General features: G+C 37.6%; 1 protein-coding gene across 1 annotated transcript in view; it reads left to right on the top strand.

The window, feature by feature from the left end:
• Positions 1 to 27,039, top strand: part of LOC104283870 (E3 ubiquitin-protein ligase HERC2) — a 119,347-nt gene that overhangs the window by 56,140 nt on the left and 36,168 nt on the right. The window contains exons 36-63 of the mRNA XM_009882101.1: positions 443 to 635; positions 1,251 to 1,433; positions 2,005 to 2,189; positions 3,910 to 4,057; positions 4,151 to 4,347; positions 4,583 to 4,813; positions 5,498 to 5,633; positions 6,200 to 6,343; positions 7,773 to 7,915; positions 9,571 to 9,838; positions 9,998 to 10,140; positions 12,072 to 12,170; positions 12,294 to 12,462; positions 12,590 to 12,715; positions 13,345 to 13,453; positions 13,603 to 13,742; positions 15,408 to 15,598; positions 17,382 to 17,487; positions 17,644 to 17,735; positions 18,313 to 18,488; positions 18,991 to 19,102; positions 21,524 to 21,605; positions 21,704 to 21,847; positions 22,433 to 22,523; positions 23,960 to 24,137; positions 24,444 to 24,525; positions 24,608 to 24,779; positions 26,703 to 26,847. Of these exons, the coding sequence (XP_009880403.1) occupies positions 443 to 635; positions 1,251 to 1,433; positions 2,005 to 2,189; positions 3,910 to 4,057; positions 4,151 to 4,347; positions 4,583 to 4,813; positions 5,498 to 5,633; positions 6,200 to 6,343; positions 7,773 to 7,915; positions 9,571 to 9,838; positions 9,998 to 10,140; positions 12,072 to 12,170; positions 12,294 to 12,462; positions 12,590 to 12,715; positions 13,345 to 13,453; positions 13,603 to 13,742; positions 15,408 to 15,598; positions 17,382 to 17,487; positions 17,644 to 17,735; positions 18,313 to 18,488; positions 18,991 to 19,102; positions 21,524 to 21,605; positions 21,704 to 21,847; positions 22,433 to 22,523; positions 23,960 to 24,137; positions 24,444 to 24,525; positions 24,608 to 24,779; positions 26,703 to 26,847 (4,185 nt within the window). The remainder of the gene's footprint in view (positions 1 to 442; positions 636 to 1,250; positions 1,434 to 2,004; positions 2,190 to 3,909; positions 4,058 to 4,150; positions 4,348 to 4,582; positions 4,814 to 5,497; positions 5,634 to 6,199; positions 6,344 to 7,772; positions 7,916 to 9,570; positions 9,839 to 9,997; positions 10,141 to 12,071; positions 12,171 to 12,293; positions 12,463 to 12,589; positions 12,716 to 13,344; positions 13,454 to 13,602; positions 13,743 to 15,407; positions 15,599 to 17,381; positions 17,488 to 17,643; positions 17,736 to 18,312; positions 18,489 to 18,990; positions 19,103 to 21,523; positions 21,606 to 21,703; positions 21,848 to 22,432; positions 22,524 to 23,959; positions 24,138 to 24,443; positions 24,526 to 24,607; positions 24,780 to 26,702; positions 26,848 to 27,039) is intronic.

Below are 27,039 nucleotides of genomic sequence, written 5' to 3'. Positions count from 1 at the left end.
TGTGAATTTTATGTTCAAACTTTAAAGGTAATTTTACCTTTCAGACTTGGAGAATTAACATGAAATATTTTAATTATTTGTTAAACTTCATTTTTGGAGATGAATATTCCTTTTCAGTGAGACTGTACTAATTCATGATTTAACAGGATATTGGATCACTTGTTTACTATAATGTTGTACACTTCTACCTGGGTGCGTATGGCACTTATGTAGTACGTTGTAAAATAGATGTAAACGTGAGTGTTGCTGCAGTTTACTGGGGTGGTTTCTTTTGAAGTTTGTGAAATGCTTTCCAACTATATGCCGGATTTTGAAACATTATTGAATGTTTACTGCCTAACCATTAGGTTAATGCAACTGCTCTTTTTTGCTGCTATTATTTTATGAACTTTGGATGTGAATTACTACTGATTGTGTAACTTGAGCCTCTCTCTTCTTTCAGGATGGGCCCCCTCCAGGTTTGGGTCGTGTGATTGGAGAACTGGGAGAAGATGGCTGGATCAGAGTGCAGTGGGACACTGGAAGTACAAATTCTTACAGAATGGGAAAGGAGGGAAAATATGATCTTAAACTAGCTGAGCCGCCACCGGCAACGCAGCCCACAACAGAAGATTCGGACACTGAGGATGATTCTGGTAAAAAAGCACTTTTTTTTAAATAAAAGTGGAGGCAGGGCTTTAGTTGAATTCCAAAATTGATATTTCATAATATGAAAAAGCTTCTTTCACAGGAGAAAATGCTTAATCAAAGAAGATTTATTTAATAAGTGTACATTTCTGACCAGAATCTTTCTTAAGATAGCTTTACCTTGAGAAAGGAAGATAGAAAGGATGGTATCACATTTGTTGCATATTCATGGGCCAAAGAAAACAGTATTATCCAACTGAAATGGTTTCAGTTACAGATAACATGAATTTATACATTTTAACATATGTTAATGCTATTCTAAAGTGTGGGTTTTTTATATGGCCTGATTATACATCTAGTCACACTGCTTCCCTATTCTTGGCACTGTGTTTGGAATTTCTTTCAAGTTGTGTACTGCTAGAGAATAACTTGAAAATATCTGCACAACATACCTGGTTTATATTTTGCCCTTGCAGTTGAAAATAAGGAATCTTCTTCATGTGAAATCATCCTACAGAAAATATTTACAACAAAGTTCTCACATCGTGTTTGTTTCAGAACTCTTTGTGAAATAGTTTAACTCAATATTAATGTATTCCTTTGCCTTTTGTGTTTCCCTTCAGAAGGAGAACAAGTTGAAAGAAATCTCCACCCTACTTCCACGATGCTTACAAGTACCGTGAACCTGTTGCAGACGCTGTGTCTCTCTGCTGGTGTCCATGCTGAAGTCATGCAAAGTGATGCTACCAGGACTTTGTGTGGTCTACTCCGCATGCTTGTGGAGAGTGGAACAATAGATAAATCAGGTATATTATTTAGAAATAATTTGACTCAGCTACGTGCTTCTGTTTTGTGCTTTGTTGTCTTGTAACTTTTTGTAAATCTTTTGTTACTAGTTTTTAATCTTTAAGGCCAAAGGCTAGAAAATGCATTTTCAGAGCTTTTAGAATCTTAATTGTTAGCAAAAGCAGCGTAACTGATTTTGAGCATTCTTAGAACATTTAGCAGTAAAAGCAGGAGAAATGCATGAAATGTGGATGTTTATAATTGGCTTAGACAATCAATTTCTTAGCAGTCTTTTTCTCTTTGAGGAAAACAGTATGACCGAATGTTATATTAATTTCTGTAGCTGCTTTGTAATTTCAGAGGTAATGCTGTTAACTGCTTTTAAATCGGGAAACAGTATAAGGTTGAGAATTGTTTTAAAGGCATAATTAACAGAATTAATTACAGGCTCTAAATTGAAGTTAATAGTTCATGTAAAGACAGTAGTAGCTCATGTTATGATTTCTCCAAAAAACCCCCATGTAGTATATAGAGAATTACATAGCTGGCAGAAAAGTCAACTGTTATATGTGTATATCTTTTTGTTTTTAGCTTCCTTGCCAAATAAATTAGTTTATAAAGAACAGCATAGGAGTTGGTGCACGTTGGGATTCATTCGAAGTATAGCACTCATGCCTCAGATGTGCAGCACTCTTAGTACATCTCAGTGGATAACTTTGCTAATGAAAATTGTTGAGGGGCATGAATCTTTCACTGCTGCTTCACTACAGAGACAGGTAATGTGTGTATTTCCAAATTACTTTGCTAGGCAATGAATTTAGTAGACTTCAGTTGTCTTAAAAAAAAAAAAAAAAGGCGTATTTTAAAAAACAGATGGGAAATGTCCTTGAACCAGTTCTTAATTAATTGGAAAAAGATAATATCGTCTTATATTTAGTATTCGTTGCTTTAAATATACATCTGTAGGTTTGTGAGCCTTTATGGCACTACAGACTCCCTTGTTCTATTGAAAGCCTGGAAGGTTTGCGCAGATGAGAGGCCAAAACAGTGTCCCAAAAATGCGTTCCAAAAACTCCCATATAACATTTCCTAGAAGTTGAATAAAGAGAAGAATACCAAAAAGATGGTTAGGAAAAATGTGCAATTTCATTTTAAAGTTATCAAATGGAGTATTATCTACTGTCTCTCCTTTCATAGTAAACTCATTATTGTTTTAATTACAGTGTCTCTTAAGAAGCTGCATATTTGCATCTTATTTTGGTATTGTATGTCCTTTGTCCCCTTTTGCTTTTTCTTTTTTCTTCTTTTTTTTTTTTTTGGTGTGGTTTTTTTGGGTTTGTTTTTGTTTGGGTTTTTTTACCTTTCCTTAGCATCTTATAGTGCCTTTTTCGTGAGAATGAAAAGCAACCTTATTATGGAATAACTCTTCCAAGTTTTAAGGCTCAGGGATCAAAAGATCTTCTTAATCTTTTACTTGATAAGACATCAGCATTTTTTAACTAAAGCCTTGTATCATAAAGGCCTTCTCATTTTTGTGTGATCTTCCAGCAAGTTTTTGCCAGTATTTTTAATATGATGAGAGTTCTGTTGTCATCCAGGACTTAGTGCATTAGTCATCTGTGGTGTTCAGGCAATACTGGAGAGAACGGAGCATTTCTTGTGTACCGGCATCTAACTTTATAACAAGAAAAAGGTGACACCGTGAAGTTTTAGAAATACATGTTATTGACAGAGGTTTACAAAAAGAGAGATGACTTCACTGTACTCGGTCTCTTGTATTGTATTGGTCTTCTGGGTAGAAGATGAGGAAGCTCTAAACCTGAAATACTCCTGTTCAGAATGTGCAACCCCAACGGCTCTTTGATATCGCAGCACTGTGCCTTCCCCATGTTGCTCGTCAGTCCTGCACTAAGTGCCTAGGTTTAGAGATGCCAGCCTGTTCCTTCTGTACTGTGTCGGAGGCCCTAGTTCCGCAGTGACTACTTTTGGGTGTCACTGTGGTTGCTTTTTGCCTTCTTGTATCATTCATCTTTATATCTCGTGACTTTTAGTTATCACACCTTCATTGCAGAATACTTGGAAACTTTCATTCTGAAATACATCTTAGTACGAAGTTCCGAGTATGGAACCTGAACAAACCTTCCCATTTTATATTCCCATTTTTCCTATGTGTTTTAGTCATTCACTTTGTTTCCCAGTGTGTGTTTGTCTCATGTCCTGAGTATTGAAGAGGTTGAATTCACTAATACAATGTGCCAATAAAAGTGTTACTGACTTTGAACTGGCACAGCTTCTTCTAAAATATTCCTTAGCAAACCGAACAGAAGATCGGTAGCTCTGTAATTTCCAGAGCCGGAAAGAAATCAGCGTTACAGAAAGAACTACAAAGGAAGGCTAACTTTTAAAATGTCTTTCTTCTGTACTTAATATGTTTGAGAATTTGTTTTACATTTGGTGACTTAGACTGGAATAACACTAATTTTATTCTCTTTTTAGATCCTTGCTGTACATTTATTGAAAGCAGTACTTCCATCCTGGGATAAAAATGAAAGGTCAAGAGACATGAAGTTTCTTGTGGAAAAACTGTTTGGATTTTTAGGCAGCCTGCTTAGTACTTGTTCTTCAGATATCCCACTACTCAGAGGTAGAGGAATTTTTCCCTCGGTCGCTTATTTTATGTATAGAAAATGTGTGCGTTTAAATTGATAACTGTTGTGCAATTGCTTTGTCTTTCCAGAATCTACTCTGAGAAGGAGAAAGGCCAGGCCCCAAGCATCTCTAACTGCCACTCACAGTAGTACTTTAGCAGAAGAGATAGTGGCACTGCTGAGGACGCTTCATTCGCTCAGCCAGTGGAATGGACTCATAAACAAGTACATCAACTCTCAGCTAACCTCCATCACCCACATCTTTGCAGGAAAACAGTCAGAAGGGGTAGTTTCCACGTTTTAAAATAAGCTCATTTTTATAGCAATATTTATTTTGAAATTATAAATATTAACTGTTTGTAAACAATATTAAGCTTAATTTTGAAACCATTTTTCTATTTATATATATGTATTTATGTTTTGTAATTTTTAAATTGAAGTATATGTGATTAACTTTTTATTTTAAAGCAGATAGAAGTATGTATTTTCTCCCTACAGTTAATTTTATTGTTCTTTGATAGGCTGTGTTGGATGACTACTTTCCTGACACTGAGAATCCAGAGGTGGGAGGCCTCATGGCAGTGTTAGCGGTGATTGGTGGCATAGACAGTCGCTTGAGACTGGGTGGACAAGTAGTTCACGATGAATTTGGAGAAGGCACAGTCACACGCATCACCCCAAAAGGGAAGATCACTGTACAGTTCTACGACATGCGAACATGTAGAGTGTGCCCTCTGAATCAACTAAAACCAGTAAGTTCGTTTTATTGAGGTTTTAATACAGGAAAGGGTATGATTAAAGACTCTGATATGGTGCCAAGAAAATATTTGTTCTTTATTGGGTAAATATATTGACATTCAACACACACAGTACTCTGAATGCAAATCTAAGATGGTACTCATGCAAACATCTATAGGGCCCTCAAAGCCTGTCCTCATTTGTTGAGGAAGTGAAAGGAGAAGGGATTTGAGCAGAAGTCCATTAACTTGAGGTAAAATCCCAAGTCACGACAATGTGATTTATAGCTTGTACGTGAGAGGAGCTTATTTATTTGTATTTGGCTTGATTTGCTAACTAATGTAGAAAGTCGTGGGTGTTTTCATTTGAATCTTAATCTCAAGTTGGTTAATAAGGCTTTAGTGAAAGCACAGTCAAAGTGCCTGGTCTGCTTCAGGGACTGCAGTTCTTCCTTGCTCTGACCCTGTCTTGTTTTTTCACCAAGTAGACCTGCAGTTGTGTGGTACAAATACAGGCTTTGAAGCTATGTAGGGAATAGAAATGCTCTCCAGTTGTTCCTGGTCAAGAGCAGTAAGACAAAACTTTTTCTCTTCTTCAGTTAATAACCATTGAAACTTTTGACTGATTTTGTGAAATTTTGGAAAATTAACTATTTTTTTTTTTTTTGCATTTTGTCTGATTCTTCTCCCACTGTCTAGCTTCCAGTTGTAGCTTTTAATGTGAACAACTTGCCTTTCACTGAACCTATGCTATCCATTTGGGCTCAACTAGTAAATCTGGCTGGAAGTAAAATAGAAAAACAGAGAACGAAGTCTCCCAATCAGGGTCTTTCAGGTACAGTTGGGCTTTTTGGTTTTTTTTTGTTTTGTTTTGTTTTTACATAGATGGATGTACTCTGGAAACAATACTTGTAACAGTGAATGTACATAAGAAAAAAGAGTTTCTGGAACCTTACCTTTTTTTTTAGTCAACATTGATTAATGTGTACTTAAGAGACAAGTTTAGCTAGGAGATGAGTCACTCTGCACTGTAAGCGGAATACCATTTGTACTTTGGGGAGAAAATGTAAATAAGGTTTGGGTCTGGACTTTTTGTATTGAATTGTTTAAAATACTGGATGCATATAACAACTGCACTTACTGTGCTATATATCAGCTGTATGATTGTCCAGGGTGTGGAAAGTAGGAAGGAGGTGTTTTTAATATCATGGGTGATAGAATGTGCGCAGACCTCTATTCCAGGTGCTGTTCAAACTACCTCTTACCATCAGTATTTCACAAGCTTTCACACAGTCAGTTAAGATGTAAAGTGATTTTTGGACTGAGGTTGTAACAATGATAGCCTTCCTTCTCTAATACAAGAGATTCCTAGTGCTAATGGCAATTTAATATTTCTGATAGGTCAAGTGGATTTGGATCTACTGCGATGCCAGCAATTAAAGCTGTACATACTGAAAGCAGGCCGAGCTCTACTTTCTCACCAGGACACACTCAGGCAGATCTTATCTCAGCCGGCTGTTCAGGAGTGTGCATTAAATCCTGCAGGTATTCTGAAATGCAACTTGAGTACGCTGCTGTTTGTTTAGATGGTAGATAAGGGTATGTGGCTATAGCCCTTGCTAGGGGCAGTTAGAGGGTAGAAATTGGGTTTGCCTTCTAAAGATTAAAACACTCCTGAATTTTATTTTTTTACCTTATATATTAAAAGCCTTTTGACTTTTTTACTTAATTTTGAAGGCTAAGCGGATCAAGTGTTTGAAGCTTGAAATATTGCAGTTAGCTAAATTTGTAAGCCTTCTATAGTTAGTAAGATTTGTAAGTAATTTTAAAGTAATTTCTGTGGGGTTTTTGCAGTGGTTTCCTTTTCTGCTTCAAAGCTTGAAGTATGAGTTCTCAATTGCCTTTCCTTTTACTTCAAATGCTTTGTAGTTTCCAGTGAAACAAGTACCAGGATACAGTGTCTTTAGCATAATCTTAAAAGGAGTTTAAACGAATTGTAGTTTCAACAGTTTGAATTCATTTTATATATATATTCATTCTGTGTATAAAAATAAAGAAAATAGCTCTGTCAGCATTCAGGATAGCTATTGACGCCCTTCTAGTTTATATTAATTCTTCAAGCATATGTGAAGTATGTAATGTCTTTAAATATATTAATGTATTTGGTTTATTGGTATATTTCTGGGGGTATTTGTCAATTGCCAAATTTTAAGTCACCAGCATAATCTGTTTTTTTTCCCAGGGATGGAATGTGGTTTTACTTCTACCATTAGTTTTTAGGGAAAAAAAAATTACCACATCCTACTTTTTTTTTTTTTTTTTTTTTTTAATCAGAACAGCATAAGTCCATGAGGACTCTTAACTGTTTTGTTACGGTTTCAAATATGAGGACTTACTTTTGTTGGTGTTAAATGAAGAGTGAGAACACTCATAAACATGAATGTTATGCCAACAGGAATACAAAATCAAATATAAAAGTTGCAGAATCATGAGCTGTTTGATTCAAAAAAAGTGTACCCTTCTGAAGGGGCTCCTATAGGGAGCTTTTCCCAAGAGGTGTATTAGAGGGGGAAATGACTCAATCCAGAAAGCATGCACCATGATTTTGAGGATCAATGAGATTGTTGGTTGTCTATATACATAAAGTGGTTTATCCTGGAAGGACCTCTGTGTAATAATCTTAAAACAAGGCGAACTGAGAAAATACTTTTGCAAATTCACTGTCGACTGAGCAGGTTCTGCTAGACATGTGCCGGGTGTATTTTAGTAAAAATATTGTTTATCTACAAATTTCTCAGTTGCTTTTTTGTACGTAGATTCCGGCACATATGATTTAATCTTAAACACGATTCCTGTGGAGAAAAAAACATGGGGGAAATAACAATATGTTTGATCAACCAATAGGCCCCAGAAATAAGTCTCCTGATTGACTTTTATTATGTGCTTTTGGTTAAAATAATGTTTTTGTTTCAAGAGGATGGAGCAGTTGCCTCTCCCGACATAGGAGATATGTCTCCTGAAGGACCTCAGCCTCCAATGATTCTTTTACAGCAACTTTTGACAGCTGCTACGCAACCATCACCTGTGAAAGCAATATTTGACAAACAGGAGCTTGAGGTAGAGTCTGTGTTTTCTGCTAATAAGTAACCTAATAAATAAGTCTTTCTAATTCATGTTCCAATTAGAATAGAATAGAATAGACTGATGCAGTTGGAAGGGACCTACAAAGATTGTCTAGTCCAACTGCCAGACAAATTTAAGGTTGACCAAGTGAAAGCATATTGATAAGGGCATTGTCCCAATGCCTCTTAAACACTTGACAGGCATGGGGCATCGACCACCTCTCTAGGAAGCCTGTTCCAGGGTTTCACCACCCTCTTGGTAAAGAAATGCTTCCTAATGTCCAGTCTAAACCTCCCCTGGTGCAGCTTTGAACCATTCCCACGCGTCCTATCACTGGATACCAGGGAGAAGAGATCAGCACCTCCTTCTCCACTTCCCCTCCTCAGGAGGCTGTAGAGAGCAATGGGGTCATCCCTCAGCTTCCTGTTCTTCAAACCAGACAAACCCAGAGTCCGTAGCCACTCCTCACAGGATATGCCTTCCAGCCCCTTCACCAGCTTTGTTGCCCTCCTCTGGACACATTCAAGGACCTTCACATCCTTCTTAAATTGTGGGACCCAGAACTGCATACAGTACTGAGATGAGGCCACACCGACACCAAATGCAGTATGATAATCCCCTCTTTTGTGTGGCTGGTGATGCTGTGTTTGATGCACCCCAGGATGCGGTTTGCCCTCTTGGCTGCCAGGGCACACTGCTGACTCCTATTGAGCCTGCTGTCGGCCAGCACTCGCAGATTCCTTTCTGCAGGGCTGATCTCCAGCCACTCCTCTCCCAGTTTGTACTTGTGCCTAGCTTTACTCCGTCCTAGGTTCAAAATCCAGCATTTTGACTTTTTAAATTTCATCTCATTAATCATAGCCCAATGCTCCAATCTATCTAGAATCCTCTGCAAGGCCTCCTGTCCCTCAAGAGAGTCAACAGCATGTCCCAGTTTGGTATCATAAGCAAACATGCTAACTCCTGCATCCAGTTCATTCATAAATGTATTGAACAGGACTGGCCCTAGAATTGAACCCTGAGGAACACTGCTGGTGACCAGTCACCAGCCAGATGTAGCCCCATTTGCTACAACCCTTTGGGCTCTGCTCTTCAGCCAGTTCTTCACCCAATGCATCGTGAGCCCCCGTATTTCTCAGTTGGGCAACTTGTCCAGAACGATGTTGTAAAGGATGATATGAAAAACCTTACTAAAAGCCAGAAAAACTAGATCCCCTGCCTTTCCTTAATCCACTAGGCGGCTGACCCTATGATAGAAGGGTATCAAATTAGTTAAACAGGACTTTGCCTTTGTGGGCCCATTTTGACTTTGCCTGATTATTGCATTATGCTTTAAATGCCTTCTAGTAGTACCCAGTATAATTTTCTCCATAAGTCTTCAAGAAACTGAGGTTAGACTAACAGGTGTATGGTTCCCTGGGTCTTCCCTCATGCCCTTTTTGTAGATTGGAATAGCACTGGCTGTCTTCCAGTCAGCAGGGACCTCCCCAGACTCCCATTGAAATTGAAACTTTTTAACCTATAGGCTTAAAAAAGAAGTGACACTGAACCCTTTTGGGCAAATAACCTTTAATTTCAGGTGCACACACACACAAGAACATACTAAATACGCTTGTTTTACATGGACTGATTTATTTGTTCTCATTTAGGCTGCTGCTTTAGCAGTATGCCAGTATCTGGCTGTAGAGTCTACGCATCCTTCAACTCCAGTGTTTGAAGACTGCAGCTCTAGTGAAGCTACAACACCCATCACTGTGCAACATATCCGACCCACAAAAGCAAAGAAGCGCAAGCAATCTCCAATTCCACCCCTCCCCATTGTAGTTCAACTTATGGAAATGGGATTTCCTAGGAAAAACATAGAATTTGCACTAAAATCTCTGTCTGGAACCTCTGGAAGTGCTTCTGGATTACCAGGTATTTCATTTAGTTAAATTAATGATGTTAGAGAAGGAAAGTTGTGAGCAGATTAAAATACTGGGTACGAGGGTGCAAAGGTTACTTCTCTTTTTGGATGCAATCTTAAGGATGTCAGAGAATCCCTTAGAAACAGACTGAGTTTGTTTTCTGTATTAGGAGTCGAAGCCTTGGTTGGCTGGTTGTTGGATCACCCTGATGTTCAAATTACGGATCTCTCTGATGCTGATACTCTCTCTGATGAATATTCAGATGAGGAAATAGCAGAAGAGGTGGAAGAAGCTGAAGCCGCTTGCCCTGTGGTAAGTATCAACTTACTAAAACCATGCTAGCTGGCTGCAAATTTTCTAGTTCTTTCCTTTTGTGAACTTGGTTAGAATACAAGGATGTTCTGCTGTCCCAAGCTTTCAAGACTGTAACAAGGATCATGTTTCTATATGTTTCTAAGGCATGTCATAAAAGAACTCAAGAATAATCTATAAATAGATTATAGAGTGCCAGGTCCTGCACTTGGGTAACAACAACCCCATGCAAAACTACAGGCTTGGGGAAGAGTGGCTGGAAAGCTGCCCAGCAGAAGCGACCTGGGGGTGTTGGTCAACAGCCAGCTGAATATGAGCCAGCAGTGTGCCCAGGTGGCCAAGGGCAATAGCATCCTGGCCTGTATTAGAAATACAAGGTAGAGAATGGTCTCCTCTCCCAAGTAACAAGCGGTAAGACAAGAGGAAATGAGCTCAAGTTGCGCCAGGGTGGTTTAGATTGGATATTAGGAAAAAATTCTTCACTGAAAGGGTTGTCAAGCATTGGAACAGGCTGCCTAGGGAAAGGGTTGAGTCACCATCCCTGGAGGTATTTAAAAGACATGTAGATGTGGTGCTTGGGGACATGGTTTAGTGGTAACTTGGCAGTGTTAGGTTAACAGTTGGACTTGATGATCTTAAAGATCTCTTCCAACCAAAACAATTCCATGATTCTATTTATATATGAGTAGCACAGGGGAAGAGTGGAATGCAGGTATATGTTTCACTAGTGGTAACTGTAAGTATCCCTCCTAGGTGATCTCAGTTTCATCTTAAATAATCAGTGCTATAGTGTAATATTTGTAAAGGACTTTTTATTTTAAATTATTTTCTTTATTAGTTTTATTTTTTTCCCTGCCTTCCTCCCTTTGGTCTGAAAAACAAATGTATGTTAGCTGTAAGGAATGACTGAGGAATTAGTGAATAAATGGCAAAAAGATGTCAGTGAAATAGCTTTTTCCTTAAAAAACTATTTTTGCTTATTGGTGATAAAATGTCCTTTACAATGCCTATTGAGCGTGATGACGTTAATGTGAATTTATATTAGGCTTTTGTTGACTTACAGGACCTGTTTCAGTAAGGATTTGCCTATAAAATGAAATAAGTTCAGTATTTCTATTCATTTTTTAAGGCATTACGTTGAGTTTTCTGGCGTATGTGGGAATTTGTAATTGAAAGAAATGCATTATATTTTGAAGGAAATTAACTTGACATTGAGTTCTGTTATCTGTATCAGTATTGCAGTGAGAAACTGTGCTATATATTGCCTTGAATGAAAAAACATTTAATGCTCAAAACAGAACAAAGTTTTTTGAAAATTCTTGTTACAGATGGAAAGCAATAGTTCTCTTAATTTTTTTTTTTTTTGTTAAGTTTATCAAATCTTGAAAGGAATAATTACTGATAGCTACAATCCTAGCTTTTTCATCTGCTTTTTTTTCTAAGGGAATATGTTAAATCCCATTGTGTGTTCTATAACAAAAAAATTAGTAGCGTGCTTTAGGTAGGACATTGCCATTCAACACTTTTTTTTTTTTTTTTTTCCTCTCCAAACAAGTAGCCTAAGAAGTGGAATGTGAATGTGTATCTGCAAGGCTAAATAGATTACTCACAAATCCTCTTCTGATTTTCTTTGGCAAGCAGATTTCATAAAAGCAACTTGCAGCTTCGTTCACATGTTTTGAAAATTCGCATCTACATTCCGTGGCAAGTCATTTTGGAAACAAAGCTTTAGTTTAAAGTAAAGTAGATCATAAATTTTAGCCCTATAGTCAGTTGACCTGCTGAAGATTTTGCCCGTTTTGGCATGCAGCTTGGATATTATATGTGTTTGGTGTTGTTGGGTTATCTTCAGTCTCTGCTAACAATTTTACTTGTCTGAATTGAAAACAAATTTTGTAACCGTTATATGTTTATTTTGGATTTTTTTCCAGTCAAGTGGTGCTGTTGTAACAGAGAGCCAGACCTATAAGAAACGAGCTGATTTCTTAAGTAATGATGATTATGCTGTGTATGTGAGGGAGAATATTCAGGTAAGCATGATGATGAAAAGCTATAAATATGGATAGATAGATATAAATATATATATAAACTACTTTCCTTCTGGTACAAAAGTTTTTATGTAGCTATTGCGTTCTGTTGTCCTTTTTCCCTAGGTGGGGATGATGGTTAGGTGCTGCAGAACCTATGAGGAGGTTTGTGAAGGAGATGTAGGCAAAGTTATTAAATTGGATCGAGATGGATTGCATGACCTGAACGTACAGTGTGATTGGCAACAAAAGGGTGGTACTTACTGGGTCAGATATATCCATGTTGAGCTTTTAGGTAAGTTCACTGCTGACTGCTTTTTAATAAAAACCTGAACGATACACTAAGGGAGATGTATTTTTTTTTTTTTTTTGGCGGGGGGGGGAAAACCCACTCACTATGTATTTATTCTTGCAACTGCTAGGATTTCCACCGCAGAGTACTGCCTCTCATATCAAGATAGGTGACAAAGTGCGTGTGAAAAGCTCTGTTACCACACCCAAATACAAATGGGGGTCAGTTACTCACCGAAGTGTGGGAGTTGTCAAAGGTAATGTATATTCAGAATCAGGCATGGGGGGGGGGTGGATAATAAAACTGGAAACCACACAGACTTTCTGCAGTGTTTAAGGAGAGAATCCTCTAGACACAGTTACAAATCGCACTGTTTTGTGGAATGTGGCATGATGTTAAGAGAGTATAGAATGCATTTGATGTCTATGATGAATTTATAGACACATACTCTGTGGCAGCCCCTTTTGTTGTGTGTTCATCTGCTTTTTGAGCCACTCCATTCACATACAGTAAAGGTGTTTAAGAATCTGTGCAGCTTCCTGTTGTAGTTCTCATTTATACTTTGGATAAACAACAAATCGTTTACTGTCTTCCTTTGAGAACTGTTTTTCTTTCTTTTTTTTTTTTTTTTAAAAAAAGAAGACAAATTCAGAGTCAAGGAATTTAAATAGAATAATCCATATCTTTAAAAAAATCTGTAGTATTCCCTTTCCCTCTGCCCCTTTCCAGGCTGATTAGGTTAATATATAGTTCCTTTAAAACAGAAGATTACTTTTGAAAGCTACTTTTATTACGTGTTTCTGCTCTGATGTTGTACTGGATACTTTCTGCTTCATTTTATACAGGTTTGTAACAGATTGTATTTTCTGCATGTTTTTGTCACAGCTTTTAGTGCCAATGGAAAAGATGTCATTGTAGACTTTCCTCAGCAGTCTCATTGGACTGGCTTATTGTCAGAAATGGAACTGGTCCCCAGCATTCATCCTGGAGTCACGTAAGCGATCATTTACATTTTTCTTAATGTATATGGGTTATCCTTTAACCTTACTGTCTTGATTCCATTATCTTGACTGGCATTACAATTAACTTGTACCATGAAAACTTCCAGAAATATATTTACTCATTGTTCTTTTGTGAAATCAGGTGTGACGGCTGTCAGATGTTTCCTATCAATGGGCCTAGATTCAAATGCAGAAACTGTGATGATTTTGATTTTTGTGAAACCTGTTTTAAAACCAGGAAGCATAATACCCGACATACTTTTGGCAGAATAAATGAACCAGGTAAGTTTCAGAATCTAAGTGTTTATTAGATTAATTTAAAATGCATTAAATTTGTTTTGAAAAGAACAGTTTTAAATTTCAGCTCCTTGACATAGGAAAATTAGTGTTCGAACTGACCCTCTGGACAACAAAACATTTTAGCAGATCATAGTACTGCTACAATTGCATGTGGTGGACTACACCAAAACATCAACCCTTAAGCTTTCTTTTTAGTGTTTAAAAAAACTTAAAAAAATATGGCCAGCTGACAGTAACTCTTTGTCAGAAGTGAGTTTTCAGTGACACCAAGAGTAAAGCGTATAATTCTTTAATCTTCCTGCCTTTTGCTATCAGCCTAAACGTAGGTGAATGTAATCCTTGTGACAGCAGGTGCAGCTTGAAATACCTAAGGTACCTTCTTGCACCACAGGCAAAATTGCTGAAGAGCAACTGTCAATGTGTGATGGCTGTTGCCTCATTTTCCTCCATGATGTGGAGACTCTAGAGAGCTGTGGTAGGGAAGGGAAGCCTTTTGAAAGACTCATAATCAGATTTTTTTTTTGTTTCTAGAGTAAAATGGTTGGGGTTTTGCATTATTATGCAAAACTTACCTGACATTGGCTTTTGTTTCTTTTCTCTCCGCCTGTCTAAAAATCAATCTGATCCCTAGTATTTGCAAGGTCGTGCTGGCTTCTGGACTAAACTGCTTCATATTTACACATAGCCGGTCTAACTGGTTTGGAAAATGAATAAAACTGATTCCCTACTAGAAATTATGAACATACATTGCACGTGTATGGTGGCGGGCAAGAAAGACTTTCCATGTAGAAATGGGTTAATACGGTCATACAGATAGGATGGTGTGAATCTGTAATCCTTCCTGGTGCCCTGGATAGGGTAGAGGAGTTAGAATATTGTTTTAGTTAGGCTTTCAAGAAGCTACAAATATCAGTGAAGGGAAGTAGAAGTGGGTTGTTTTTTTTTTTTTCAGGGAGGAAATCAACAACTCACTAAACCACCTAATTCTTGAACAAGATTCGGAATTTTTGAGTGTTGTAACTTAGCTATGTCTGTTCTCCTGTAAGGGATTTCTGTTGAGGGATGGTTAGATATTTTTCATGTGCTGTGGTGGTGTACGAAATCCATGTGCTGTGGGCCTGTATTTTTAAGTATGTATCATGATAAATTTTGATTTGTATTTCAAAAGGAAGGACCCTTTCAAGTGGCTATTTAGTCAAGAATGTTAGTCTTTTAAGGGTTCTGTCAGTTTAAAGATTGCGTGACCCTGTAATGTTTTATCATTCAATTTTAGGAATTACTCTTAGTGTACATTCCTGAAGAGAGTAATTTTTCTTAATTTTTTAATGTTTATTTCTTACTAAATTATTCTTGGTACAAATGAATTATAAGTGTAAGAAAAGAAAGTGTGACTATCCCAAATGATAGGCATGAAAACTTGTAGTCAGGTTTAAGTGCTTGAAACTCCTTTAAAAAAAATAATCTTGAGCTATGCCCTTTAAGCATGAGTAGTATTACTATACCGATGTGACATGCTTCTGTGTTCTCCTTTTAGACTACATACCTGAAATCTTTGATTTGTTGTATTTCCTTTCACATTGCTTATGGGCTTAATAAAAGCAATTTTCTTTGAGAAGTACAAGCTTAATGTTTCATTTAACCATGCAGGTCAGTCTCCAGTGTTTTGTGGGCGTTCTGGAAAGCAGCTGAAGAGACGGCATAGTAGCCAGCGGGGAATGTTACTGGATGATTGGTCAAGAATAGTTAAGAATTTGAATGTGTCATCCTCTGTGAATCAGGCTTCACGTCTTATTGATGGTAGTGAGCAGTGCTGGCAGTCTTCTGGCTCACAAGGAAAGGTAACTTTAAGCAAGAATTGGTTTATTCTGTCGTACTTTCTTCTTAAGAGGATAAGTATTTGCCTTAGTGAAATGTATTTGTTTGTTACCTTCATCTAAGATAGAAGAGTAGTAAAAACAGATATCTGAAGTACAAAATTATGTTTCTTCATAGTAAATATGCCTATTTTTTAAGCCGTGCTTCATCTTTCTAATTATTTCATGCGAATTATAAGGAACTTGTGTGATTTTTGAAATAGAGGGTAATTATTCTATTCTGTAGGTGCTTATATGATTACAGTTGCCTTTTCAGTATAATAACTGATGAGAATTGTTCTTAACAATCACATCGATCACATTTTACTTATGTGAGTTCGTTGCAATACGAAAAGCACGTATGTTCTTACTAGCTAATACCAAGCACTCCCTCACTTGCATAGAGCATAGAATGTCTCAAGTTGGAAGAAACCCATAAGGATCATGAAGTCCAACTCCCTGCTCCTCGCAGGACTACCTAAAACTAAATCACATGACTAAGAGCATCTTCTAGATGCTCCTTGAGCTCTGACAGGCTTGGTGCTGTGACCACTGCCCTGGGGAGCCTGTTCCGGTTACCGACCACCTACTTAGTGAAGAACCTTTTCCTAATGTCCAACCTGAACTTCCCCTGATGCAGCTTCAGTCCATTTCCTTGTGTCCTGTCACTGGTCACCAGAGAGAGGAGATGAGCACTTTCCCCTCTGCTGCCCCGCTTGAGGAAGTTGTAGGCAGTGATGAGGTCACCCCTCAGCCTTCTCTTCTTCAAGCTGAACCAAACCAAGTGACCTTGTAAGTCTTGCCCTCAAGACCTTTCACCATCTTGGTGTGCCCAAAAATGCACATCGTACTCGAGGTGGGGCTGCACCAGTGCAGTGTAGGGTGGGACAATCATCTCCTTTGCCTGGCTAGCTATGCTGTGCTTGATTCACCCTAGGACACGGTTAGCCCTCTTGGCTGCCAAGGCACACTGTTGACTCATATTCAACTTGCCATCAACCCAGATCCCCAGGTCTCTCTTCACTGCACTGCTCTCCAGCCTCTCGTCCCCCCGTTTGTACGTGTAAGCAGGATTGCCCCATCCCAGGTGGAGAATATGGCACTTGCTCTTGTTAAATTTCATATGGTTGGTGATTGCCAAGCTCTCTTGTCTATCCAGATCTCTCCCTAAGGCCACATTGAGGGAGTCCCCAGCTCCTCCCAGTTTAGTGTCAACAGCAAACTTGCTTAATGTACATTTGACTCCTGTGTCTAGGTCATTTATAAAGACGTATAAGTATTGTTCCTTAGTTTATCGTTTACCAGTTTCATTGGCCCGCAGCACTGCTCGGTGGCCAGCCTAGGCACTGGCATTTGCAGCTAGGCTTCTGTCCAGTCTGTTTTGATGCTCTGTCGATGGCCATGCTGAGAACATCCCAAAGTACCCTTCCTTCGGGTTGCCTGCAGACTGTAACCAGTCAAAGTTTTACATTACGTCCCATTTCTCAACCTCCAATGGTATTGTGCTTTCTCGGTCGTCTTAATAGTGTTGCTCTTGGGTGAGATAAATCATTTACTGCAATTGTTCATCTAGTATTTGGAGGCTGGACAGGTGAGAAGTACACAAGATCATTTTCCTTTGGCCAGTTCGCCTGCATAGCTGCTGTTGTGTACCATTCACAAATGTTTTTCGTGCTTTCTTCAAAAGCAGCACAGATTCATTCTTGTTAACCATATGGTGGTCCTAACAAATACTATCTGAAAATGAAATTCTCTGTGTTTCCCCTAGCACTGGATTCGCTTGGAGATTTTTCCAGATGTTCTTGTTCACAGACTAAAGATGATAGTGGACCCTGCAGACAGCAGTTACATGCCCTCTTTAGTTGTGGTTTCAGGTAAGTGTATGTTCTCTGAGAAGTCTGAAAAATATTTTTATACATTTAACAGTAGGTGTCTAGTTTCAGTTAAGTCATCTGTTTAACATGCATAGTGCCTGTTTATGAAACAAACACTATCTTAAAATGGTTTTCTTTCCACGTTTTGTTTTCTAGGGGGGAACTCCTTAAATAACCTTATAGAGCTAAAGACAATCAATATAAATCCTACAGACACCACAGTGCCTCTTCTCAGTGACTGTACAGAAGTAAGTGAAGTTTATGTGAGAGTTACTCTTGTGTGCAACATGAAAGTATTTTGCTGTAAGAGATGGACGAAAAGCACTGTTGTGATCTTTACAGAGTGGTATTTTACTTTTCCTCTAAATTAGCACTATTTATGGCGGTTTAGTAAAGCTAATTATCCTGATAAGTTTTACTGTAATCATAGTGTAACTATTATAGCCTTAGTAGTAAAGACGTTTTAGGGTTTTTGATGTAAATCAGGATAGCTATGAACCAAGAAGACAACACAATAAACTTAAATTTGGGGATAATTTTGATGAGCGATAAAGCTTATTTTGGATACTAGTTCTGATCTTTACCAGTAACAGCAAGGAAGAATGAATAATGAATTTTTAGAAGAGTAGAAGTGAAATCATTCTCAAATTAATTAGGCCGTGTTTATCTTAAAGTATGAATTATGTGGGGCTGAAAAGCCAAATATTTAAAGTTACAAATTCATTTTGTTATGGTAACAAAGTCAAGCAAAAGTTATGATTCTTTCCTATGTTTTATAAAGTTGTATAGGACCCAAAAGATGGCAATTTAGTGTTTTTTTCTTAGTACCACAGGTATATTGAGATTGCAATCAAGCAGTGCAGAAGCTCTGGGATTGATTGCAAAATACATGGCCTCAGCATACTGGGACGTATACGTGCAGAGGATGAAGATTTGGCTGCAGTCCCTTTCCTTGCTTCTGATAATGAGGAAGAGGATGATGATAAAGCTAACACTGGGAGGTAGGTGATGCTGGGGGGGAGGGGGAAATGGTAAAGAACCTTAGTGTCTATATATTTCAATCAGGAGGTTATTGTAAGAAGAGCAACTTAATTAGGTTGAATGATGGTAAAGAGAAATCAGTATCTTAGTTTGTCAGAATTGTAAGTAGGTCATCTATTGATAAATAACTTCTTTAAGATTATCACACTGGTGAGGTGGTAGCATTTTGTACAGCTCTTCTGATTCTGCAGTATACTTGGAGTTGAAAACCTAGCTAAAAACTTCATGTGTTTCTATCTGATATGTGGCATGTGTATATTTACCACTGATCAGCAAAACATTCTGGGTTTTTTTGTTTGTTTGTTTTTATTTGTTACAGCCACCACCTAACTGTGGTGATGTGGTTTGAGTACTGAAATGGTTCCAAACTGTAAAATCGGTTAATACAGTAAAAAGGTGCTTATGCTATAGCATGCAGGTTGCTAAACTGACTTTGGGTTTTTTTTTTCTCAATATGTTCAGTCTTGTTAGAAAGAAGGCAGCTGGGCTTGAATCAGCAGCTACAATAAGAACCAAAGTTTTTGTTTGGGGACTGAATGACAAAGACCAATTGGGAGGACTAAAAGGTTCCAAGGTATGTTTGTTATTTTCATACTTTAGTACAAAACAGATACAGCTAAAATTAAAATGTACGAGTCTCACACAACTCAAAATTAATTCAAATTTAATCAGAATTTTAAAGTTTATTATCAAAAGCTATGAAGAGTAGGTTTTAATGGCTTTTTGCTGTTATGACATGTAGTTGCCTGCTCGGTGGAAAATTGGAGGAAGTTTGCGTTTTGGTTGTTACTCTGAAATCCAGTTTGATTTTTAGCAGCCACCTAATCATTTGTTTTAGATGATAGGGAACTAACTGTTCTAAAAATGTGTAGCGCTCTATACATATTCTGTTCCTTTCGAGTTTGCGTGCATGAAATGAAGATATTGGTGAACTTCTCTGTGTATTACTTGTACCTGGAGCTGGTGGAGTAATCAGAAAAAAAACCATTGAATTTTAATTTTTTGATTGGTGTAACTTGGTTACAATTCAGTGTAATTAGAGAGGAATTTTAGCCCTATGTGCAGCCATTTATACATAATTTTTAATACAATGCAAGATGGGAAATACATGGCAAATGTTTAATCAATTTAACATATCATTAATCTGAGAAGTATGTTGAGAGCATTTCTTGAATTTATGTTGTAAATAAAACATATACTATTGTATCTATAGAGTGCATTTCAAGAAACAGGAAGTTAACAGTTACTGTATTCTCCATCCTGTATTTTATTGGTGCATAAAGCCATTAAGGCTTCAGTGCGGAAGTGAAGTTTTCAGTTCATTCTTGCTCCAAACGTGTTCAAGGCAGAATTATAGCTCTGCTTGACTGAAGTGCTTCCATTCCACCTAGAAAAAGGGGGAACTATAGGACGGTTAAATGAAAGAAAGGAGGGGATAAAGAAAAAATCAGATACCTCTATAAATATGAACTAATTCTGTAAAGATTTAACTTTTTTTGAATGGAAAAAATGTGCTGATGTGAACTTACACACTTTATCTTTGAGGTCTTAACATTTATTAATATTATTAACTGCATAAATTGATTAATTAGGATAGTAATGTAAAAAACTAATTTGAGGCTTTTCAAATAGCCTTCAGGCTTTTTTCCCCATATAAAGTCATGAAGAAGTCTGCTAGAAACTTTATCTCTTTAGCTGCATAAAAATACATAACTAAATACTTACTTATATAAGGGGTTATGCCAGGTTTGAATGCACGTTTATTTAAAACACTTGAAGAGAGATTGTTGATGTCTATTTTTATATATATATATATGCAGCTTGATCAAAGACTTCTTTGTAGTAATGGGGAAAACAGGTTTCCTGGTTTCTTTTTTGGTCCCATCCCCGCCCCGAGCTGATCTCTAATCCAGATTGCTAAAGCATTTTTCTACTGAAAAACTCAGTTGTGTTTCTGCATTTCTGTATGCTGATCTGAAGTGTGTTGGCTGACAATTTTCACAGAATCACAGAATGGTCAGGGATGGAAGGGACCTCTGGAGATCATCTAGTCCAACCCCCCTGTCAGAGCAGGGTCACCTACAGCAGGTTGCACAGGACAGTGTCCAGGCGGGTTTTGAATGTCTCCAGAGTGGGAGACTCCACCACCTCTCTGGGCAGCCTGTTCCAGTGCTCTGCCACCCTCAGAGTAAAGAAGTTCCTCCTCATGTTAGGATGGAACTTCCTATATTCAAGTTTGTGCCAGTTACCTCTTGTCCTGTCACTGGGCACCACTGAAAAAAGACTGTTCCCATCCCCCCTGACACCCTCCCTTTAAGTATTTATACGCATTGATAAGATCCCCCCTCAGTCTTCTTTTCTCTAGACTAAAAAGACCCAAGTCCCTCAGTCTTTCCGCATAAGAGAGAGGTTCTAATCCCCTAATCGTCTTTGTAGCCCTTTGTTGGACCCTCTCCAGCAGTTCCCTGTCCTTCTTGAACTGGGGAGCCCAGAACTGGACACAGCACTCCAGATGTGGCCTCACCAGGGCAGAGTAGAGGGGGAGGATGACCTCCCTCGACCTGCTGGCCACACTCTTCTTGATGCACCCCAGGATGCCATTTGCCTTCTTGGCCACCAGGGCACACTGCTGGCTGATTGTTTAACTAGCTTGTTTTGCTGTAGTGCCTTTCATCAAAAATGAGCTCGGTTTTCTCAAGAAAACTTTACTAAAAGGAAAATCCTTGTTTATATTGCACTTCATTTTTTTTTTTTTTAGGTTTTGTATTTATTTCGGTTTCAATATAAATGCTTTTTCTTGATTTCTGTCTTTTGCCTGGTGTATATTAACTGGTATATGTGAAGTGCCTGAATAATACGGGAATTTCATATATTAAAAAAAAAAGAAAAAAGACTGCTTCTTAGATTAACTGGCTTATCACTTAAAAAAAGCTCCTTTTTAAAGTATAAAACTCTGAAGTGTATTGTAATGATCTTTATTTCCTGTCTATTCTAGATAAAGGTCCCTTCCTTTTCTGAAACCCTATCTGCCTTGAATGTTGTACAAGTAGCTGGAGGATCCAAAAGCCTTTTTGCGGGTAATATAAGTTTAAAATAAATATAATTATTTAAGGTCAGAAACTGATTTCCAGTTGTGAAACATTAATGGTATTTCAAACTATTTTTTTCATTTTAGTGACTGTAGAGGGTAAAGTATATGCCTGTGGAGAAGCCACAAATGGAAGGCTGGGTTTAGGAATATCTAGTGGAACTGTGCCTATTCCCCGCCAGATTACAGCTCTCAGTAACTATGTGGTAAAGAAGGTGGCTGTTCACTCAGGTACTGACTATTGCTATTCTTATGTACATAAACATAACATATTAAGCCTGAAAATAGTTGCTTTACAATTTTATTGGGTGCTGTGATGCACCAGTATTATCTGATTTTTTTTTTTATTTTTTTAAATAAACACAGGTTTTTAAATTCTGTGTGTTGCATAAAATGTCAGATTAAGTCTAATGGTTCTGTTATAATCTATGAATTTAGACCATACACAGTGTTTTACTTGCTGAAAGTTAAACTTGGTAACTTCTGAATAGTTTTTCAGTCTAATCCAAATAAAGTGCTTTCATTTTTGATTATTGCTAAATGGTGGGTTTGGTTTTGTTTTTTTCTTGCAGCATTTAAAATAGCTAATTGAGTGATTATTTCTTTTTTTAATGGGCCATGAAACCTACTCTCACAAAAGTTTTTTGTGTTTTTAAATCACATAAAAACTCTGAAGTAAAGAAGTAATGTGTATTGGGTTGAAAGGCTCATACAATTACATTGTAGAAGTACAGCAGTGTCAAATTTCTGAGATTTTTGCTAGACTTGCTGCTTGTTTGAAAGCTGGGAAATTTAAATTTATGTTTACTCATTTAGGTGGCCGGCATGCTATGGCATTAACTGTTGATGGAAAGGTATTTTCATGGGGTGAAGGAGATGACGGAAAACTTGGTCACTTCAGTCGAATGTAAGGATACAAAATTTGTCTATGTTTCAGTAAGAGAACACTTGTGTTGCAAGTTATAACACGGCTGACCACCACTATTGACAATGACAGGATTTTTAATACAATGGGAATAAAAAATTGTGTTGTGAAAAGATGTTTTTTCAGCAGTGTACATGAATTTATGTTGCAGCATTTGTAGCAGTCTTCAGTCATTTATAAAGGAGGCATTAAATTAATGTAATACTTGGAAACATACTTGGTGGATAAAGTATTTAATTGTATTTTTGAATGTCACTGCTGAAATGGCACACTTTTGGTTACTTTTATAAGGCAAGGTTTACAGAGGTGGCGTAAGGGTAAAACCACAGCAGTTTTCCATTCCTGAGCTGTAGCAGTTCGTAATGTAAGTCTCACAGAGTATTTTGTAGCTCTTTCCTTTAGACTTCTATTCACGAACTTGTTAGCCAGAAATAAATTTTGTACACTTTTTAGTAATACACAGCATAATCCTCCACAGGACAACATTGAGGAATATTTGAATTCTCTCATGACTTTTCTTTGTATGCACCACAGAACAATGTTTTGAGGGGAAAAAAAAAACCTGATAAGCATAGCCCATGGTGAAATCGTTGTTCCTTATTCTGATATATTTTGAAGGCCTGCTCAGAATACATAAAAAATTGCAATGCCCAACTCAGATGGTTAATATATGACAGCAAATAAATGTTCGTAGTGGTATGTGTGTCAGATCAATGAAAAGGGAAGTCTTCATTAGAGCAGTATTGCTGTTTACCGTTCAACTGCCTCATGTTTTCTGTAATTTTATTAAAAGTGAGACTTGGAATTTTCTGGAGGTCATACATAATTTTATAAAATCTTAGTAGTGGCTCTGATACACAGTCAATATTGGAAAACCTTGAGTTGAAAGTCTTCCCTGAATTCAGAGAATATTGTAACCATATGAATAGTAAACGTTTCCAGTACTCTCTTGGAAGCCTAACAGTAAATTCCAGTTTTAATTTCTCTCTTGTAGAAAGAGCAAAGTTGGGATGGGAATGTCATCTCTTAATCTGGCTATCTGTCCCTGTGTCCGCAGGGTGGAGAAATAATTACCACTAATAAATCGCTGAACTTTGGGCAATGACAGAATATCAGTTTTCACTTTGTATTATACACTGTTTAATTGATTCATCACTTTGTCTTTGTCACCTAAGTTTTGCAGCGTGTACATAAAATATTTCTTCAGATAAACTTTGAAGTACATTAAAATCACGTAAACTTCAGATTTATGGGTGCTACTAAAGAGTACATCTTGGAATCATAATGTTGCATCTTATTTTATCTTTAGGTCACAGTTAGTTATTGCACAAAATTTTTTGGATTATGAAGGTGGGGAGTATATTGTGCAACTCTTCCATCATAATTAACACAATGAATTCTTTACTTGTTTTCCCTAGGAACTGTGATAAACCCAGATTGATAGAAGCATTGAAAACCAAACGCATCCGTGATATTGCTTGTGGCAGTTCCCACAGTGCTGCTATTACCTCTAGCGGTGAACTATATACATGGGGTCTTGGCGAATATGGAAGGCTGGGACATGGAGATAATACCACACAGCTGAAGCCTAAGATGGTAAAATAAACGTTTCTTGTCTCTGGTGAAATGTGAGTGTGTGTGTTTGTTTAATAAATGATAAAATAAAGCTAAAGTAAAGCTCCAAAACAGTGTATTTGAACATGCACATCCTGCTTTGATACATAACTGAAAAGTACTACAGTCATTGAGCAATGTTGGATCCTAAGTGATCAAAGCTCGGTAATCCTTTGCTAAAGAGCATGCTCAGGCTGGGCACAATGAAGAGTTGTATGAGCTTGAAAATGTCTGTAAGGTTTTAAAACAGGATTTCTTTGAAACATCATGCTTGTTTTTTTTTTGTAGGTAAAAGTACTCCTTGGCCACAGAGTCATTCAAGTTGCTTGTGGAAGCAGAGATGCTCAGACTCTTGCTTTGACAGATGAAGGTAGGAGTACCTTGTTCTAGAAGCTTTCTAATGCATATGAATGCTGCGGTCGTTGTTTGACCTGCAGTTTTCTGTTTGTTAGGTTTGGTGTTTTCCTGGGGTGATGGTGATTTTGGAAAACTGGGCCGAGGAGGAAGTGAAGGATGCAACATTCCTCAGAACATTGAAAGACTGAACGGCCAAGGTGTTTGTCAGATTGAGTGTGGTGCACAGTTCTCATTGGCACTGACCAAGTCAGGAGTGGTATGGACATGGTATGTTACATTTGCCAGAAAGTATTAACAAAGCAATTGCGATGTGTTGTATTTATTGCTATTTGACTGTCTTAACTCCATCTGTGCCTTATCTGTGTACTTTGCCTTTTAAATTGGCAGCTCTTCGAGACAAGCTGCGATCTGTTCAATTACTCTGACGTTGTCTTGTAGCATGCTCAGTTGTGTATTGTACTCTGTTAGGATGCCTGGGTCTTACAGCAGGGGAAGATCGTTCCCTCTCTTGGGAGCAATGGAGTGTGTAAAGGAACATTAATTCAACACTTCCGAGTGGAGCAGGAAAAAGGGAACCAGAGAATTGTAATTTGGAGTATATAGCCTAGACCTAAAGCAGAGACTGAGACAGTAAGGATGTGGTAGAGTAAGGAAGTAAGCTGAAGTTCAGAGGAGACACAAAGAACTTCCTTGGAAACACAGGGTCTCTGCAGAGCTCACTGATGCTCAGAAGGCCCCTGAGTTGTCAGTAATGATGCCTCAAAGCAAGAATTGGTATGAGATGATCACTGAGAGTTATTCAGAAACCGTCTTTATTTTTCTTCTATTTGCTTGATTCTGCTTTGTTTTCAACACAAACCTGGATTTTGAGTTTATAAACCTTTCTGTAAAATTCAAGAGCTTACTGTATGGCAGGTCAACTTCAGAGCTCTAACCAGATCAAGATCTTATCCCATCTTTCTGTAATAAGACTGACCTGTTTGATGTATATCAAAACTTAAAATGGTCATTTTTGTTTTATTATTTGTTAGCAATTAATGATTGATTTGAAGAGAAAACCACAAAACTTCGTTTCTAGAAGTTACTTCTGTTCTTAAAAGTGAGACAAGCTTTTAGCAGAGATGTAATTTCTTAGAGTGGCCACTGGAAACAGTATTTGTCTCTCATTTCCCAGCCTCTTTTAAATTCATTTTCTGCAGTGATGAGTAAAAGGAAAGGGAATTTGGCAGTCTTTAAGAACTCTGCAAAATTCTTGTTCATTCCTTCCCACAACTTGTCTTATGACTAGACGTAACAGTATTAAAATCTACAGCTATTTCATGACATTACAGGACTACAGGGAGACTTTTGGGGTCTGTTTCAGCTGTGCATGTCTGCATTTCAGGATGGCTGAGCTGCTTCTAAACTTTTATTCTTATCTTCAATTTGTACTATTTGAGGGCAAAATCACAACTCCTGTGTTATAACTTTAGGTAGGCAACAATACTATATATCATATTCACCTTCAGCATACCGTAACCTTTCTTGAAGAAAACTTGGTGGTGGTGGTGAGCAGCAGAACTAAGTGAACAGTTACTAAAAGAACAGTGGAAGAAATCTCAGGTTTTCTTTTCTTTACTGACGTTGTTAGAGGTATTTTAAAGTGTTTATATTACTTTTGCATATGGTATGTTTTTGGTACAGTTTGTATAGAACAATTTTAGAAGAATTTAAATTATGGAGGCTCGACAACCTATATTGAGGCTTGCAACAGCGTGAAAAAACTCAATTCTGAAAACATGTTAGTTCCCATGTATTTTATCATGTGAGTATACTTCTTAAAGGGGCTGTTATTATTAGGTTTATCCTCAGTAGTATAAATCTGTCTAAGTCTATCAAAACACATCAATTTTGTAAGTATTTATAATTGCAGTGTTTCTGAAACAGAGGAGATTCAATGGAATCACAGTCACCCTACATACAAAAAATAGTCATAATGATGCCTATTCTATACTGAGGTGAAAGTTAAAGAATCACAGAACTGCAGTTATCCTTATTTTTAGGCCTTTGTGGTTCAGATTTGAAGAATTTACTTGTGCTTGTGTCTAATCCCAGTGATAAGTGATTTATTTTGATTTGGGAAGCTGCATTGACAGAGAAATGTGTAAACAATGTAATTGTTTTGAATTTTACTTTTACTGTCTGTTGCAGGGGTAAGGGTGACTACTTCAGGCTAGGCCATGGCACAGATGTACATGTACGAAAGCCACAAGTTGTGGAAGGACTGAGGGGTAAAAAGATCGTGCATGTGGCTGTAGGCGCACTCCATTGTCTAGCGGTTACTGACACTGGACAGGTACTCTATGCATCACCCTTCTTTCCCTTTTTTCCTTGGTCCAGAAAGCAATAAACTAAACTGTTGAGGAAGAGGAGTGTAATAGCATCAGTGCTGATTAGAGGGAATAAAATTTTCTAATGCTATTTATTTGCTTATTAAAGTCGTGAATAAATATAAGCATGATTGTAATTTAACATTTACTAGCTTCCG

The sequence above is a fragment of the Charadrius vociferus genome, unplaced genomic scaffold (genome assembly GCF_000708025.1).
Source record: "Charadrius vociferus isolate BGI_N301 unplaced genomic scaffold, ASM70802v2 scaffold273, whole genome shotgun sequence".
Taxonomy (NCBI): Eukaryota; Metazoa; Chordata; class Aves; order Charadriiformes; family Charadriidae; genus Charadrius; species Charadrius vociferus.
Note: the sequence above shows the minus strand (reverse complement) of the source record. Positions and strands in the feature narration are given on the sequence as shown.